This window comes from Mustela lutreola, chromosome 10 (assembly GCF_030435805.1).
Source record: "Mustela lutreola isolate mMusLut2 chromosome 10, mMusLut2.pri, whole genome shotgun sequence".
Taxonomy (NCBI): domain Eukaryota; kingdom Metazoa; phylum Chordata; class Mammalia; order Carnivora; family Mustelidae; genus Mustela; species Mustela lutreola.
This window is the reverse complement of record NC_081299.1, coordinates 50,554,464-50,573,871: the sequence shown is the minus strand read 5'-3', so window position 1 is coordinate 50,573,871 and position 19,408 is coordinate 50,554,464. Positions and strand designations below refer to the sequence as shown.

At 41.9% G+C, this 19,408-nt stretch overlaps 1 protein-coding gene across 1 annotated transcript; it reads right to left on the bottom strand.

The window, feature by feature from the left end:
* Window positions 1–705: 705 nt before the first annotated feature.
* On the bottom strand, window positions 706–15,856 carry L1TD1 (LINE1 type transposase domain containing 1). Its single transcript, XM_059135629.1, has 3 exons — window positions 15,682–15,856; window positions 5,216–6,276; window positions 706–2,762 (listed from the first exon to the last, which is right to left on the bottom strand). Exons 2-3 carry the CDS (start codon window positions 6,173–6,175, stop codon window positions 1,143–1,145), a joined length of 2,580 nt encoding a protein of 859 aa, XP_058991612.1. The 5' UTR covers window positions 6,176–6,276; window positions 15,682–15,856; the 3' UTR covers window positions 706–1,142.
* Window positions 15,857–19,408: the final 3,552 nt, after the last annotated feature.

Sequence of the window (19,408 nt, the reverse complement as noted above, 5' to 3'; positions counted from 1 at the left end):
CGTATTTTGTAGATTTACTAGAATAGCAAGAATTGGAGGATATTGCCATCTACACCTGGCACTAGAAATTCTTTACCTTTTCTCCCCACCCTAGGACAAAGCAGCTTAAACACTAACCCTAAATAAACGCCACAAGGAAAGGGGTTTTGACTGTGTAGGAGTAGGTCCATTTAAGCATCCGTGTTGGAAAACAGGGGGTCTCTCAATCTGGTCACTAGAATGTCTCTCAATCTGGTCACTAGATCTCAGATTTTTCTAAGAAATCTGTAAGGAAAGAATGAACACAGTTACAGATGAAAGGACTGGAGATTCAAGAGGCGTTAGTGACTTCCCTGGGGTTATACAGAGTTAAAGCTCAATGCTAGGGATACTGAGGCCAAGGGCATTTGAAGTAACTATCAGTTTGCAGTAAGGTCCATGAAAGTCAGAGATGGAAAGACTCAACTGAGAAAAGCTGATTTCAAAATGTTGGGCAGTGGACATTTTTTGTTTTTGTAAATTAAATATGCTAAATAAGCCCTTGGAGCAAAAACCATAATTTCAAATCAAATTCTTTTATTCTAGACTAACAACTGAGAATACATTAATGTCCAGCATTAGATTTGTTCTCTCCTTGGGTTTATGCAATAAAATGTAAACACAAACTATGTAATGACAAAATGCATTAAGAAAATGTGAGGTAGAAAAGTAAACAAATGAAGCATATTCAGAGGAAAAATGTTTAATATAAAGATTCAAGATTCACATCATGATAATCTAAAACTGAATACTTATGTTTAAAGTTCAACTTTTGCATTAACTTATCTTGCCATCTTTTTCCGTTTTTCTATTATTTCACCCCACCTCTCTATGGTTACAATGACAGATTCCCTCCCTTTCCCCAGTGGTGTATAAAGCCTACTCCTGCAAAAGCTACAGTGATTAACACTAATTTTAAAACATCCTTTAACTTGTAGAACATTTTAGTAGTATCTGTAACATTCCTTTCACCTACTCCCCAAGTATATTGTTCACAGTCCATCCTCCTGGGTAGTTATGTGACGTAATTGTTTTCCTTTTTGATTCTTGCTGTGGGAAGAAGGTAATATATATATATATATATATATATATAGTGTGTAAGCACTTATAGACCTCCTAGATTGTTAAAGTATATCATCCAGTAACTCTTTCAAAGAGGGTATGGAAGAAACAAACTTTGTGAATTCTTCGGTATCAAAAAAGGTCTTTGTTTTTCCTTCAAAATCAAATGCAAGTTTGGCTGGGTATAGGATTCTAGGTGTAAAGCCTTTTGCCTGCAGAACTTTTATGACATTGCTCCACTGACTTCTAGCATCTAGAGTATCTAATGATAAATCTGCAGTCAATCTGATTCTTGTTCCTCTATAGGTTATTTCTCTTTTTCTGGAAGCCTTTAGGATCTTTTCTTTATCAGTGGAATTCCCAAATTTCACCAAGATATGTCTAGGAGTGAGTCTCTTCTCATCAATCTTACTAGGTATTCGGTAAGCACTAACAACCTCAAGACTTGAATCCTTTAGCTCTGGAAAGTTTTCTTCTATGATTTCCTTAATTATTTCCTCTGCTCCATTCTCTTTATTACTTTTTTCTGGAATTCCTATCAAACGGATGTTGGAACTTCTGGATCTATCCTCTATGTCTCTTGACCTTTCTTTATTTATTATCTGTTTGGCCATTTGCACTGTATCCTTAGAGAATTCTTCAATACGATCCTCTAGATTATCCATTCTCTCTTCAAGTGTGTCTATTCTGCTATTCAGAACAACTACTGTGTTTTTTATTCCCAAGACCTCTGGAAGGTAATTTTTAATATTTTCAACTTCCTCCTGTAGCTCTCTGAAGCTGTTAATTACATTTCTTCTGAAGTCTTCTTCTGTTTCTTGTATTAAGTCTGTTTCTTTAGATGTTCGCTTATCTGTCAGCAGAGTTTTGTGTCGCTCTTTTTCAGTTTTCCTTAAAAACTTGTTGATTCCTGACGGAGTACTCAAATTTGTACTTACTTGCCTTTTCTGCTTAACAGAACTTATCTCTAGTGATTTTGAGGGAGAGGCCAAAGTCAAGGTGGGACAGACTGTCCCAACTCCTTGGTTTTTCGGTACAGCCATTTCCTCTTTATTCTGGGTTTTTTGTACCATCTGGTGTTTTACCAATTTTTTCTTCTCAAAGTCCTGAGCCAAATAATCATAGGCAATTTCATTAAGTTCATCTAAAGCCCCCTTTTTCTCTATTTGGGAGGCGGTCTTTACACTTTCTACCTCTGAGTCCTCTCCTTCCTCCCACGATAAGACTACTTCCATTTCCCACTCTGAACCTTCTTCTTCCTCCAGCTCAGAATCTTCTACCTCTTTAACTGAAACAACCTCCAAGCCATTACTGCTTTTTATTTCAGCTTCACACTTTGTATTTACCACAGAATGACGCTGAAAGGCTGAATCCTGTTTCTCACATAATACTGAAGCTTTTTCTTCTCCCTCCTCCTCCAGCCCTGAAGTCTCCTCTTCGTCCTCTTCCTCCAGCTCTGAAGTCTCTTCATCCTCCTCTTCCAGGCCTGAAGCCTCTTCTTCCTCATCCAACTCTGAAGCCTCTTCTCCCTCTTCTTCTAGCTCTGAAGCCTCTTCTTCCTGAGTCTCTAAGTTGTTCACCTCCTCTGGCTCTGCAACCTTTACCTCTTTAACAAATAGAAAGCTCAAACCATCACTGGCTTCCCTCTCAGCTCCATGCTTTGAATCTAGTAGTGTTTTCTCCTAAAAGAAAAAAAAAAATAAAATAACTTTGTATCATGTGTCTTTAAAGGAATTAAACCTTTCACTCTCAGTGTAATCTGACTACATATTTTAACAATTACCAAATATCTAGGAAATTATTTAAGTATTACTTGTTCTTGAATGCCTAGAAGCCCAAACAAGTCAAGTTTCCCCTGTGATTACCCCCATCACACCTGCTATCTATACAGCACCTGCAAACTTCCATGTCCTAATGTTTAGTGTGTTCCTTCTATATTCCGAACACTGACTCTTAAGAACTTGTGTTAGTAAATGTCTGGTTACATGCAGGACCCTGCAGTAGAGAGACTCCTCTAACTTCAGAGACACTACCTGAAAACTCCCGTTTACTCCCCCACCCCAACTCCCATAAGGAAACAAAAAGTAAATCTAATACTTCTTAAAGATTCCACTGGTAGTTCAAGCTACAGCCGTATTACTCAAAAGGAAATCAATGTTTTGGTTAGAAGTACAGGCTCAATTTAAGATTACTTTGTTCAGGGATGCCTGGCTGGCACAGGTGGCCAAGCACATGACTCTCAATCTCAGGGTCTTGAGTTCAAGCCCCACTTTGGGTATGGAGCCTACTTTAAAAAAAAAAAAAAAAAAAGACTGCTTGTTCAAACCCAGCTGTTACATCTGCTACCAGTACATAAACTTGCTCTCTAGAAAAGCAACTACTTCAGATCACTGTGAGGGTTATATTAAGACAACCTAGTTATGGAGCTCAAGACAGTACCTGTAATAGAAAAGCTGGCTCATAATATTCCTTTAAGCCCTATCCTTGCTTCTAGCTTTTCACTTAATGCTCCCTCTATTACAGGATCTTCCCTATTTAGGGATGGCTGGTCACTATTTATCCTTCCACCTCCCCAGACCATCCAGAACAGGCTGGGCTGTGTACATCACCAATGGTGATTCTCAAAGAAATTGTTGATCCAAATATATTTCCTAATTCTATACTGTCATTTTGCAAAGATGCTACACTTCCAAATGCTGGAAGGGCGGGGGTATTAGGTGTTCTTTTGAGAAGCCATCAAAAATACTGGGTTACAATACAGGCCTCTGAGGATACAAATAAATGGGAGATATTCTACACATGAATTGGCAGAAGTAATACTGTTAAAATGTCTATACTACCCAAGGCAACCTGCAGATTCAGCGCAATCTCTACCAAAATTCCAATGGCATTTTACACAGGAAAAGAACAATCCTAAAACTTGTATGGAACCACAAAGTCCCCAAATACCCAATGCTGCCCTGAATCGGAGTAAGGCAGAAGGCATCACAACCTGATTTCACACCGTATTACAAAGCTATAATAATCAAAACAGCATGGTATTATATGAAAGTCACAAAAACAGACACATAAAAAAAACGTAAACAGAATAAAGAGCCCAGGAAAAAACTCAAGCATATGTGGTAAACAATTTATGGAAAAAGGAGCCCAGAATATGGAATAGGCATAGTCTCCTCAATAAATGGTGCTAGGAAAACTGGACAGCCACATGCAAAAGAAACTAGACTACTACCTTATACCACAACAAGAAAGAAGAAATAGACACATATCCAAGATGAGAGACAGAGAATCTCTACAATATAACACAGGAATCACCTTTTAATATTGGAATCACATAGAGTATTCAGAAATTAACCTGAAGTGTTTTCAATGAAATCAAATACATGGGAACATAATTTAATATGAAGGAAACAAAATTATCATCTAATATGATGTAAAAATAAAAATCCTTACATGAAATGGGTAACAGCTAGATATTAACATTAATGAACACCTGAATAGGCATCAGTAAGACAGATTTATTTGCATTTCTGATTGCTAATGAAGATTTACCAGGACTACTTTACAGACTGAAAGTTCAACATACTTGTTAATTTTTTTAATAATCCTATTGCATGAGGGCTTTGAATTTACTCACTTGTTTCTATTTTTCCCTTTTAATGATTTAAAAGCTACTATCCAGGCTGCCTGGGTGACTCAATGGGTTAAGCCTCTGCCTTCTGCTCAGGTCATGATCTCTGGGTCCTGGAATCAAGTCCCACATGGGGCTCTCTGCTCAGCAGGGAGCCTGCTTCCCTCTCTGTGTGCCTCTCTGCTTACTTGTGATCTGTTAAGTAAGTAAAATCTTAAAAAAACAAAAATAAAAAATAAAGAAGCTACTACTCCAGTAATTACCCTTAAATACATAACCTATACATTTTTCTTTCAATGTCTGTAATGAATATGTACAATCCCTTCTCAACTCAAATCTAACCTCTTCCAAGCTGCCAATACCACCCATTAAAAGAAAAAAGCCTTTTAGTTATTACTTTTAATGTCGTGCTTTTAAGTATTTCTTAAAAATTGGTTTAACCTTAGGATTAACTTTACCATTACTTATTCTCTGTACATAAGCTCCATAGATCTGTATACTTACCACTTTCTCTTGAATCCCGTACCTTCTTCCTTTCTTTATTTTTTCCTTTTGTGGGAGTACATCTTTCAGTAATTCCTTCAGAAATGGTTTTTGGCTAGTAAAATTGCTGAGACTTTGCATATCTGCAAAGGTCCTTAGTTCACCATCACACTTAAGTATTAATTTAACTTGGCACAGAACTTTAGGTTCAAAATCATTTTCCCTCAGAATGCTGAAGACGTTACTCCACTGCTTACTAATGTCCAGTGTTGCTGATGAAAAGTCTGCTGCCAAAGTAAGTATCGCTCCTTCATCTTCTCTGGAGGTTTTTATTATTTTCTCTGTATTCTTAGAGTTCTGAGGAACTTTTTCTTTGACCAGTTCATCCTCTCCAATCTCTCGTGTCACTTCCATATGGATACTATGTTCTTTGCAATTGTTGTCTAGATTGCTTATGGCTTCTTCCACACTTCCCATGACTTTGTCATTTTGTAATTTATCTTGGGGCAATTCCTTACCTTGGTCTGTACTATACTCTTCAACTCTGTCTAACTGGTTACTCGGCTTGCTCACTTCTTTTCTTTTAGAAGTCAACTTTTCAGTAGGTTCAACTATTTCAGAGTTTGCTCCTACTATCTTCTCTAGTAACCCTGTTTTTTGCATGGCTAAACCTTTTATTTGTTGCAACTCCTTTTTAGTATTGCAGTTATTTATATTCTTCACTTCAGGCATTTTACTTTCTACTCCTAACATTTCCTTTAGGTCCTTTTTAAGGGATTCCCTTATCTCATCAACCATTAAGTCCAGATCTTCCATCAAGCCTTTAAACTTCATCAGCATAACTGCTGACAAGTCTTTGCATTTTACGTCTAATACCTGAGCCATCTCCTGGTCAGTTTCTATCAAGTGAATTCTTTCCCTATGCGTGCTATTTTCCTGTTTCTTTGCAAGTCTAGCAATTTCTGACTCTACAATGGACATTGTGGAAACGTTTTATTTTATTATCCTGAAGAGTAATTTTTGTTCTTGGAGGTCTGCTAGACTCCTCCGAAACTCAATAATCTTTAAAATGTATTTATCATCTGAAATAAAAAAAGAAAAATCATTTACTGAAGAATTCTTTTGGGAAGCACAGTGATCAAGAATATCAATGTGGTTATGAAGTAAACTACAGCAGACGTACTCCACAATTTAAAGATAACCAGATGGGTACATGCATACCAAAAAAAAGAAAACAGAATTCAAAATTCATACATTAAAACCCGATTCAAGTAAAGCTTTGAATGCCATAAGTCACCCAAACAGGAGATTAAAACACTGATGGAAATTGGCCAGTAATCCTATACTATTAACTTTGCTTTCTATGTTTTCTGTGAGGATTAAACAGATTACAAGAAAATAGACATTATTTTAAAAAAAAAAGTTTAAGTGTACCATACCAAATTTTTTAAGTTAAAGGTGATTTGGATGGAATCTTACACAAACTGGAAAGGGAAGTCCCCCAACCACCCCCCCCCACCTTTTTAAAAGATTTTATTTATTTATTTGAGAGAGACAAAGTGAGAGAGAGCATGAGCGAGGAGCAAGAAGGTCAGAGGGAGAAGCAGACTCCCCATGGAGCTGGGAGCCCAATGAGTCCTGGGACTCCAGGTTCATGACCTGAGCCGAAGGCAGTCGAAGGCAGTCGAAGGCAGTCGAAGGCAGTCGAAGGCAGTCGAAGGCAGTCGAAGGCAGTCGAAGGCAGTCGAAGGCAGTCGAAGGCAGTCGAAGGCAGTCGAAGGCAGTCGAAGGCAGTCGAAGGCAGTCGAAGGCAGTCGAAGGCAGTCGAAGGCAGTCGAAGGCAGTCGTCCAACCGAGCCACCCAGGTGTCCCCCACCCTTTTTTTAATTGCAGACTTTAACATTAAGACTTTAATCTCTTAAAACCAGCTCTCGGGGTGCCTGGGTGGCTCAGTTGGTTCAATGTCTGACTTGATTTTGGCTCAGGTCATGATCTGGGGGGTGTGGAGCTCTGCTCTCAGTGGGGTGTCTGCTTAGGACTCTTCCTCTGCTCCTCCTTCCCCCACCTTAACGCAGGCTTAGGCTCTCTCCCTCTTGAATAGTAAGTTTTTCTTTTTGAAGATTTTATTTATTTGACTGAGAGAGACAGCAAGAGGAAACACAAGCAAGGGGAGTGGAGAGGTGAGAAGCAGGCTCTCTGCTGAGCAGGGAGCCCGATGCGGGGCTCCATCCCAGGACCCCAGGATCACGACCTGAGCCAAAAGCAGATGCCCAAGAACCGAGCCACACAGGTGCCCCTAAATTAAAATAAATCTTAAAAAACAAAAACCTATCCAGCTCTCAAGTCAATTCAGATCAGAATTATTACTTTCCAGAATGAAAATATTAAGGCACATGCTGCAGAGAACAGAATGACTAAAACCCATGCTTACTTCCACCTCACAAAAGCCCCTTTATCTTTGCTTGAGGAGACTCACTTAGATTCTTCCTACTTCGGTCGTGACCCTGCATGGTGGAGAGGGAGAGACCACCTCTTTTCCTCTTCCCTTAGTTAACAGGAATGGGAAGTGGGTATGCACAACACACCCACTTTGGACAACAGCTGGGATACTTGTTCCTGAACCTTTTCCTCTGCATCATCCAGCATGTCTTCAAGTTTTAACCAGGTGAGTTTACAGCTAACTAACACTAACAACTGTACATCCTATGGATTCATCACTGCTGCTTTAACATGCAGGTATGAAAAGAAAAATTACATCCTCTTTAATAGAATTCAGGAACTTGATGGAAGGAGACTAGGGTAAATAACTGCAGGGCGCCTGGGTGGCTCAGTGGTTAAGCCTCTGCCTTCAGCTCAGGTCATGATCTCAGGGTTCTGGGATCAAGCCCCTCATCGGGCTCTCTGCTCAGCAGGGAGCCTGCCCCAACCCCCCCCCCACCTCCTGCCTCCCTGCCTACTTGTGATCTCTGTCAAATAAATAAATAAAATCTTAAAAAACAAACAAACAAACAAACAAACTGCTAGCTAATATTGAAGCTGATGAACAGATGAGAAAGGGGAAATAGGACGCATCAGTACTGACACCAGCTCTGAGTAACAGAACCAGAAAACCTTCCAAGCACCTAATGGAAGGGTACAAAACACCCATCACGGGAACAGAAAATGCCCCGGAATTAAGTCAACTGACTGGAAAAAGAAAAGAAAAGGGAAAAAAAAGTCTGATCTGGTTTAAGGTTAATAAAGATGCATATACATCTATACATAATCCCAGTAAAACTTCTGAACGCAGATATGAGCCAAGTTCCCATATCATCAATCAATCCCACACATTTAGTGAGCACAGACTACATGCTAGTTACTATGCTGGAGAGTAAAGGAAAAAAATGTTGAGTAGAAACTGACACAGATGAGTGACTTAGTTAAGCGTCCAACTCTTAATTTCAGCTTAGGTCATGATCTCAAGGTCCTGAGAGCAGAGATGGAGCCCTACATGAGGCTTGTGTTGGGTGCAGAGCCTGTTTAACATTCCTTCTCCCTTTCTGTTGCCTACCCTGCAGGGGATCTCTCAAAACAAAAACCAAAAAACCCTGACACAGACCCTCCCCTCCATGAACATCTAGGGAGAAACAAGTGTATCAAATGGCAACTGTGCCAACTTACAAATTAAGGGTCAAGGATCAGGGGTGTCTATCCCAGGTGTCATCTGATGTATTCAGGGAGGCTCAGGAAGGCCCAGGAAGGCTTCCCAGCAGAAGTAGCTCACACTGAATCTGAGAAATAAGCAGCAGCCACACAGCGAAGAATGGAAGCAGGTGCATTCCACTCAGAGGAGTAACTAACTACCCACAGGGCTGGAGGGAGCACCTGTGGAAAGGTAACCTACAGAGGGAGAGAGCAAAGGGGACAGCTTTGGTGTCTCCAGCTTCCCTACTAGACGCATGCCTGCTACGCACCAAAACAGAAAGGGCCAAGAAAGAGCCAAGGTTCTAAAGGAGGAGTACAAATTTACTTGGTTTAACCTATCAAGTTTGAGGTACTCTTGAAATAACTGGAGGACGATATAAGTGGGTCTAGAACCCAACCTAGTTCCTGCTCTGCACATAAATGTTTTGTGATTCCTATGCCCATTGGCAGTTAATTCTGTAACTAACAAACATTCCAGAAAGAAAATCAAATCAGCCGGAGACTCAAGAAGATGAGATGATAAACCGAATACTGGGAGAAAATATTTACCCAGTAAATATTTAGTATTCAATTAGTATTTAACCAGGAACCACCTGATTAAAAAATGGGCAGAAGACCCAGAGACCCCTCACCAAGGAAGAACTGCAAAGAGCAATTCATCATATGAAAAGATGCTCTACACTGGGTCTCCAGGTAAATGCAAATTAAAATACTAAGATACCATGACACGCCTATTGGAATGGCCAAAATCCAAAATATGATGTCGACATCAGATGCTGTTAAGAATGCAGAGCAACAGGAACACTCATTCACTGCTTACGCAAATAAATATTACAGCTACTTTGGAAGACAATTTGCCGATTTCTTGCAAAACTCAACAAACTCCTACCATATGATCCTGCAATTGTGCTCCTTGGCTGTTTATCCAAAGAAGTGGGAAACGTATCTGTACAGGAACCTGCATACCAGAAGGTAGAGAGCAGCTTCATTCGGAACTACCAAAACTTAGAAGCAATGAATATATTTTTCAGTAAGTTGATAAGCTGTGGTACCCCCACAAACAATGCAATGTTCTTCAGTACTAAAAAGAAATGAGTTGCTAAGCCCTAGGAGAAGGAGGAACCCAAAATGCCTATGACTAAGTCAAAGCAGCCAAACTGAAAAAGGCTACATACTGCATGATTCCAAATACAGTACATTCTGGGAAAGTCAGAACGACAGAGACAGAAAAGATCAGTTGTTATCAGGATTAAGGGGAGGAGGATGAACAGGCAGAGGAGAGGATTTTTAGGACAGTGACATTTTGTAGAGTAGTGGCAGATGCAAGGCACACAGCTGTCAAAAGACACAGCCACTCAGAAAATTCGTTCGCCAGGAGTGAACCCTATTGCAAACTACGGACTTACGGTCATAATGACGTATCAAGGTAAATTCACTAGTGGTCACATACGTAGCACTCGGACATGGGATGCTGATGAGGAACGCATATGGGACTTCTCTGGACTTTGTACTCAATATGCTGTAAACCTAAAACTGCTCCAAAAATTAAGCCGACTACTTAAAAAAAAAAAAAAAAAAAAAATCAGCATGAAACATCCCATCTATAATTATAAAGCCTAAAAAATACAACTTTAGGGACCGCTACAAAAAGGCTAAGATTTAAGAATCATAGGAGCAGCTAATAGATCATTAATGTCAGAACAGAAAGTATATATTCATACAATCACACAGTTCAGAAATTTCTCATTATAGAAAAGCCAAAATAAGAAAAATTACAATAGGGGCTCCTGGGTGGCTCAGTTGTTCAGCATGATCCCAGGGTCCTGGGATGGAGCCAAGGCATTGCAGGGAGCCTACTTCTCCCTCTCGCCGTGCGTGCATGTGGCTCCTTCTCTCACTCAGTCTTTCAAACAAATAAAATCTTTAAAAAAAAAAAAAGAAGAAAAAAAGCGCAAAAACATATGATAGCATTAATCTGAAAAATAAAGATTTCTAGGTATGCCATTTAAATGAGTAAGGGATATAGATATTTAAATTTTAAAATAACTCAGTCACGGGGCACCTGGGTGGCTCAGTCCGTTACCATCTGCTTTTGGCTCTGGTCATGATGATCCCAGGGGTCCTGGGATCCAGTCCTGCGTCAGGCGCTTTGCTCAGCAGGGAGTCTGCTTCTCCCTCTCCCCCTTCGTCCTGTGCTCTCTCAAGTACTCAAATAAATTAAAAAAAAAAAAAAAAAAAAAAAAAAACTTTTTTTAAGAGAATGCCAGAAGTTTAAAATCAAGTAATTTCTACATGTAAAAAAACACATTACTCAAAAAAGAAAACATTAATAGTTGCAAAAAATCGTAAACCTAGCATTCATTCATGATAAAACTCAAATTATGAACAGGAAGTCAAAGGAAAAATGTATATGAAAAATCTTGATTAAGTCAGAGAAAGGGTCAAAAGAGAAAATACCAACTTGACTACTAATACAAAAAGTGATCAACAGTACACATGTCATCCTTAATGAAATAAACTAGAAAACCCAACAACCAGGATTTATACCTGAAGCTTCATCAAGGTGACTATGAGAAAACAAGGAGTAGAGAGCCCACTGGGTAAGCCGACTTCAACACTTCAGCGACTTGGGGGATGAGGGAACTAACTATTCCAGTTTAGGAGACGGAGGGAAACGGGAGCCCCTTATCTGGATCCCAGCTAAACACATCATACAGGAGAGCAGGAAATTCTGTGTGTGGACAAGTATGAAACGATCCTCAGGAATAGGATTTTTACTAGCTGTGAGAATACTGTGGTTATTTAAGAAATGTTCTTACTTTTTAAGAGACAGATACGGTTCAAAAGGCCCCAAATGACGTCACTTAGGGTTATGAACCCAAGTCAGTAAACCAAGATTGAGACTTAACCTAACTGCAGTTTCAATCTAGGACAATCAGGAATTTTCTCATCAGCACCAATAATCTGTCGTGGGACCTCTCCTTCTCCCAAAAAAGGAGATAATCCAGCTAATAAAACCCTTTTGTTGGGGCACCTGGGTGGCTCAGTGGGTTAAAGCCTCTGCCTTTGGCTCAGGTCATGATCTCAGGGTCCTGGGATTGAGCCCTGCCATCGGGCTCTCTGCTCAGCAGGGAGCTGCTTCCCTTCCTCTCTCTGCCTGCAGTCTGCCTACTTGTGATCTCTGTCAAATAAATAAATAAAATCTTAAAAAAAAAAAAAAACCCTTTTGTCCCCAGATGAAGGGAACCTCACCTGAACTAATCCCTTTTCTTTTTTTAAAAAGCATTTTATTTATTTATTTGACAGAGCGAAAGGGAACTTAAGCAGGTGGAAGGAGAAGCAGGCTTTCTGCTGAGCAGGGAGCCCACATGGGGCTTGAGCCACCCAGATGCCCCTAACCCTTCTTCTGTTTAGGACTTCCTTGTCCTGCCCTTCCCCCCTTTAAAAAAAGATTTTATTTATTTTATTTGACAGTTAGAGATCGCAAGGAGGCAGAGAGGCAGGCAGAGAGCCCGATGTGGGGCTCGATCCCAAAACCCTGGATCATTACCTGAGCTGGGAGGCAGAGGCTCTAACCCACTGAGCCACCCACGGCCCCCCCGCCCCGTCCTGCCTTTAAAAACCTTTCCCTCTCTGCAGACCTTTGGCGCTCCCCTCTATTTACTAGACAGGATGCAGCCCACTTCATGAACTTATAATGAACTGGTCTGAATTTTGTGTTTTCTTATAATACTTAAGTTTTTAAACTGAAGCACAGTTGACAGTATTATGATAGTTCAGGTGTACAAACAGCAATTCGACTATTAATCTACCTTACAGATATGTTCACCATGAGTTAGTAGTACAGTCACAACAATACTCAAGTATTTAAAGGTAAAATAACACGTCTAGAATTTAGTTTAAAATACTTCATCAGGGATGCCTCGGTGGCTCAGTCAGGCAAGTGTCTGCCTTTCTGCTGGGGTTGTGGTCCCAAGACCCTGGGAAGAGTACCGCCTCCCTGCTCAGCAGGGAGCCTGCTTCTCCCTCTGCCTGCCGCTCCCCCTGCTAGTACTCTGACAAATAATATCTTTAAATAAAATACTTCGGCAAAAAAGGGAAAAGGAGCAGATGAGGCAAACAGGAGTACTTTACCCCAAACAACGTGGCTAAGTCAAAACCAAAAAAAGTTAAGACAAAAGGTTGAGATAACAGTAACAATTTAAAGTGTAAAAAATAAAATCAAAAGCCGTGTAAGATTTTTTCCTTTGAAGAGAAAAAAATTGCTAAGTACAAAATTAAGCATGAGAAATGATCCAGTACAAGGATTTTTAAAAGCTGGTTTACAAACATATGGCATTTAAAAAGCTAAAGGAAATAAATAGTATCCTAGCAAAACTCTTAAATAATTAGGGGCATGTGTCTGGCTCAGTTGGTGGAGCAAATGCCTCTTCATCTCCCAGTTATGAGTTTGAGCCCCATGGTGGGTGCAGGATTACTTAAAAAAAAAAAAAAAAGGAAAAAGTCTTTCAAATAATCAAATATTGATCCACCAAATAAAAACACAAAACCCTCCTCAAATCAGTATTACGAAGAAAAACCAATACAATATTCAACGGCTCCATATCCAGAGTTTCCCATTGAACTATACAGAAAAATTTTCATTAAATAGTTCTGAATTGCGAGAAAGCTAAAACAGAAGAAAAAGAAGCTAAAGAAAGGCAAGTAATCCTCAGAAGAGGGAATAACAGTCTAAACCACCACAGAAAAATCATTAATACTTCTTAAAGTAGAGACTTATATAGTAAGCTAAAATTTAAGGTGGGGGAAAAAAAAGAGGGAATGCAAGGTAATGCCAAACATGAAAATTTGCCCAACCCTATATACAGGATTTTTTTTTTTTTTAAGGATCACTTTGCCAATCTGGAGTGGGAGTGGTTACAACTTTCCAGGAAATTAGAAAACCTATTACAATCAGATATGTTACATAGGAACTCTCCCCTTGAGAATCTAAAGGAAGAATAAAACCACTTGTACTTAAGAATACACAGGCAAAAGGTCCAGCACAGTTTTTTGTGAGGAGAGCCCAGAGCAATGCTGTTTAGTTAAGATTGAACGAAGGAAGGTCTAAACCACTCTGTGCAACTCTAAGCAGCCATTAGAGTGTAGAGCCACAACACAAGGCTTTGGAGTGTCCTTGATCCATTAACGAGAAAAAACAAGCTGCGGAAAACACAGAGTAGTATAATCTCATTTTTGCAAATGTGCACAAAACCAACATAAAGAATGAACACTAAACATGAAAGTAGACTCAATCTTAAAAATCAGGAAAATGCATATCAGAACAGATTCTAGTGGGTTTTTTTTTTTTAAAGATTTTATTTATTTATTTGACAGAGAGAGATCACAGGAGACAGAGAGGCAGGCAGAGAGAGAGAGAGGGAAGCAGGCAGGCTCCCCGCTGAGCAGAGTGCCCGATGCGGGACTCGATCCCAGGACCCTGAGATCATGACCTGAGCCGAAGGCAGCGGCTTAACCCACTGAGCCACCCAGGCGCCCCGGGTTTTATTTTTTTTAACTGATTTCTGATTTTATTGTTTTGCTTCTAGTGTTTTATAAAGCAGATTATAGCCACTGCTGGAGCAAATTATCTGCCCTCTCCACCCTGTAGAAGGCACTGGGAATTATCAGAACCTCTTGAGTAAACAAACTGGGAAAAGTATAATGCCATTTAGAAAAAGTTCTAAAATTTGTTTTTAAATTTGTTCTCTGCACCCAGAAAAAAACTGACACCATACGTGGTCAAGAAAGGTCAAACCAAACTTTGGGTGGCCACAGAGAAAGGCGTGGGGAATATTAACTCTTCTTTTTCTAGCTAAAAGGAACTCCACAATACCGCCAGCAAATTCAAGGGCGGGGGGGGGGGGGGGGTGGGGGGGTGGGGGGGGGTGGCCGGACCCAACCCCCCACACACAAAGAACTGGCTGCCCATTTTGAAAATTCAACCACAAAGGAAATGCAAGTAGGTAATAAACATATGAAAAAGCAGTGACTGCCAAGGAAATGCAAACCAAAACAAGCTGGTCCATCAGGGAGCTTTAGGGAAAATTTATTCTCCCTCCCCTTACCCTTGGCCTAGGGTGTGTGAATTGCTGAAGATTTCTTGCCCCTGCCTAACAGGTTCCAGCTCCCCAAGTGTGCCCTCCTGTGGTATATTAGTTCAAGTTCATTAAAAGATAAAGCCAAACTCATGGCTCACTGATTAAAAAAGTCTCCCAGATTTTTCCAATGCTCAACTCCTTTTGATGGCCGTCCAAATCGGCCCCTGCCTCAGTCCTGGCAAATCCCCTTTTCCTCCCTGATTAAGGATTCTGAAGCGAAAGTGGATAGAACTTCAGGATGTCTGGGATATTGGGTGGGAAAGAGACCACAGTTTTATTCTCATTCATCTCCAACAGGAGTTCAGCATTTGACAGAGATCAAAATAATACATTTGAGATACACACTATGTAATCTTTTTAACCTATTTAGCAAAACCGAGGGGGGAGGTCTAAACTACTTTTAATTTGACATAACGAGGGTAAAAGTATTTCACCGCACCTGCAACAACTGTTTTGTGAAATACCCGCGACTTCCAGAGGTGACAGAATCTGGGATTCCGCGAGAGGCCCAGGCAAAGGAGTCCCTGCCCATACCACCTGCTGCTAGACTCCCAGCTCCTGGGTCCAAAGGTCAATCAATTGCAAATTTACTGAACTCAACACGCTGGAACCCTGGCATTCCGCTTCTCCCAGCCCCTCAACGACCAAGTCTCAGCTGCTTACCCAGTGAAGGCGGTTCACCTGGAAAAAAGATCTCTGATGAACAGAGCTTGGTCTTCTCCACAGCTGTCTTTCAGTGCCTAGAGTTTAAGCAAAGTCCACGATGCAGTTTAAAAGGTTTAGGGGCACCTGGGTGGCTCCGCTGGTTAAGCTCCTGACTTCCGCTGACGTCATGATCTCGGAGTTCTAGATCGACTCCCCGCTCAGCAGGGAGCCCGCTTCTCCCTCTCCCGTCTTGCTCTCAGATAAATAATAAAAATAAGGTTTAATATACATAGGGGGTGGTAAAGGCTCTACTCTAGCTGGTGTTTGCTTACACTGATAGGATCATAGGAATAATTATGCTAAAACACGGAATTATTAGTGCAGAGTCTAGGAGTAGAGGTAAGGGGAGCGCTGCAGAGAAGGAAAAACAACTAGGGCCCCAACTAAGGAGGTAAGCAGAGGGACTGGGAAAGAGGGTGACAAGAATTCTTCTTCGTGCTAGTTGGGGTCTACTTTTTGGCAGTAAACATATTCCATTTGTCGCCTGGAAAATAGTTCTGTCCTTTCTAACAACGAAGGTGATGCAGACAAAGGCACTACCTTCAAATCAATTCCCTTCCAGTTTATGGGAAATTCTGTGAAGACGGGTTGGAAATGAGGTTCAAGGCCTCGGATCTAGGAAATGGAGACAGACTGAACCCCCAGGTCTGCCTGGCTCCAAAGCGCTCACTCCATTACTCCTCAAAGACACCGTGGAAAATCTCACCTCCCCCACCCTTCTTTTAAAAGTAGCACTTAGGGCGCCTGGGTGGCTCAGTGGGTTAAGCCGCTGCCTTCGGCTCAGGTCATGATCTCAGGGTCCTGGGATCGAGTCCCGCATCGGGCTCTCTGCTCAGCGGAGAGCCTGCTTCCCTCTCTCTCTCTCTCTCTCTGCCTGCCTCTCCATCTACTTGTGATTTCTCTCTGTCAAATAAATAAATAAAATCTTTAAAAAAAAGTAGCACTTAAATACTGCCTCATTTCCTTGACTTCATTTTCTCCTCCTGGCACTGCTATTTTACTTTTTCCTTTATCAGTAGTTTTAAAATAATCTCTACACCCAATGTGGGATTCGAACTCGCAACCTCATAGCAAGAGTCTCACGCTCTTCTAACTACAACAGCCAGGCACCCCTGGCACTGCTACTTGATGTCCCTGTTTCCCGCGGAGGGGACACTCAGGAAGGTGGCTCTCTCACCAGCTCCTCAGAAACAACCAGGCAGCCAAGCGACAGGGCCCCCGCGGTGCCCACTACCCCCACAATTGCGCCAGCCTTACCAGGAGAAGAGAGCCAACCTGAGGACGCACCCCAGCTCCAAGACAGAAGGAAGAATGGCCGCAGCAAGTTTTTGCTGGCTCCTCCCCTCCCCTGGCGGAGTTCCAAAGCTTCTGGTCCAATCCCCTCGCAACCTACACGCCCTCGCCCCCTCCCCTGGAAATCTCCACCAGTCCTGAAGCACCTGCCGACTTCCTGTTGCTGGACGCCCCCTGAGCCCCAGCCCCCAGCTCCGTTTCCTCCTGCCCTCGGGCTGAACATGCCCCACCCCACCCCACCCTACCTCAACCAATCCCCTTCCCCGTGTTACCCGCACCAGCCCTGAATCCTGACTCGCATCTCAATAAAGTGAACACTAACTGCCTAGTTTATTCCGGCGGTAACCCCAGGGGCCGTTCTCAATTCCTCTGCTTTTTTTCAATTCCCATATTCAGTTATGTCTAAACCTCAGTAGCTGTCTACTTCTCTCGCTCTGCGTGGCTTCAGCGCAGTCGGAGCCCACCATTTCTTGCTGGTCTCCTGGCCTCCACTCTGGCCTGCCTGCAGCCCTTACCCACATAATCCCTTTGAGTCATTTCCCTTTTCAGGCAGAGGAAAATTGTTACCGTTCATCTCATTCTGATTCCCTCTTTAACTTTGTCTCAGTTCTCTCTGTCATAGAAATGATCTCCTTTTTAAAACATTGTAAATTCTTGCCTCAGGGCCTTTGCACTAGCTCCTCTTGCCTTTGTGAATTAGGTTTCCAGTTCTTTCACAACCTGCTTCTTTTCCACTTTTTTTTTTTTTTTTTTTTTACTTCTTTGCCTGCACAGGTCCTCAGGTCACCTGATAATTCCTCCAAGAGGCCTCCCAGAACCCTTTCTAAGGGAGTCCCACACCTTATCTTATCAGCCTCTTTTTTACCCAGTTTTTAGAACCTGAACATATCCATTCAACTCTATTTTGTGTTTTGTTGGGAATATCTCTTCTCCACTTCCCCACTAGAATATAGAATATAACCCTAGTAGGGCAAAAATCTTACCTTTCTTGTTCACTGATTTATCTACTGTACCCAGACTTGTGACTAGTATGTACTGGGCCCTCATTTGGAAAGAGGGAATGAGTGAGCGAGCAGACTTGCCAGATCAGGCTCTGGGGTGGGTTATCTCCAGAATTATGAAGGGTGGGCCACGCAGCTCAGGGAAGTGTCCTGAGCTGCAAATTCAGGGGTTTGAGGGGTTGGGCTCCCCAGGCCTGGCTTTCAGGGTCCAGATGGAGACTGACTTGGTCAAGGTTATATACAGTCCATAAACAGTGAAGCCCCCACACCTGGTACTGCCCAACCAATGTGTGGCATACATGAAGGTGCTGTCAGCCTCAAAATAAAGACCCTCCCCCTCCATGAGAGGCAAAGGAGTGCTTATTTGGGATCCAAGAATTGCAATTCCAGGAGCACAGATTTAGGTAAATGTGCAAATCGCGTCCTGCTTGTTGGGTGAAAGCAAGCGAGAGGGGAGAGAGCAATGACCTGAGTTGAAGAAAAGAAAAAAAAATAGGTTTGTCTGGGTATTTTAACAGCTAAGTGCCTCTGGGTTATATATTGATTGGCCACTAGTTCTTTTCTTTTTTTATTTTATTTATTTGACAGAGAGATACATCACAGGTAGGCAGAGAGGAAGGCAGAGAGAGGAGGAAGCAGGCTCCCTGCTGAGCTGAGAGCCCAATGGGGGGTTCAATCCCAGGACCCTGAGATCATGACCTGAGCTGAAGGCAGAGGCTTAATCCCCTAAACCACCAGGGGCCCTTGACCACCAATTTTATCTTCAGAGAGTCCGCAACCAGCAGACTGCTGATCAGGATGTCTGTTTGGCTAACTACTCAGACAATTGCTTGAAGCAATGGCTATCCTGTCCAGTCCACAGGTTTGGGCCAGTCCACGGGTTTGGGCCCAGTTACACGAAGCCGGGGCTAGCTGTCTCTCTACTGTGGCTTCGTTCCCAATACTTTTTTTTTTTTTTTAAAGACTTTATTTATTTGGCAGATGGTAAGAGAGGGGAACACAAGCAGGGGGAGAGGGAGAGGAGGAAGCAGGCTACCTACTGAGCAGGGAGTCTGATGTGGGGCTGGATCCCAGGACTCTGGGATCATGACCTGAGTGGAAGGCGGACACTTAACAACTGAGCCATCCAGGAGCCCCTGTCACCATATTTTTAAATGGCACCAGTCATGTTAATTTTTCACAGTACGTAGTCTTTTTAAAAAATTCCTTCTGCCTCTCCGGCATTATTAATAAAATCACTCAAATGGAAAACAGTAAAATTAAACAGGGCAATCAAATGCCAGGAAAAAAAAAAAATTGAATGTTAATGGCAGTTGAGGGCAAATCCAGGAGCTGGAGATGTAGGCTAGGTGACAGGGTAGCAAGGAGGTCGGCGATATTCAGAGTGCTGG

Excerpts from the sequence above, each read along its gene's own strand:
- L1TD1 (XM_059135629.1), bottom strand. The coding sequence starts at position 6,175 with ATGTCCATTGTAGAGTCAGAAATTGCTAGACTTGCAAAGAAACAGGAA. Across the intron at positions 2,763-5,215 it reads ACGGGATTCAAGAGAAAGTG|GAGAAAACACTACTAGATTC; the intron begins GTAAGTATACAG and ends TTTTTCTTTTAG.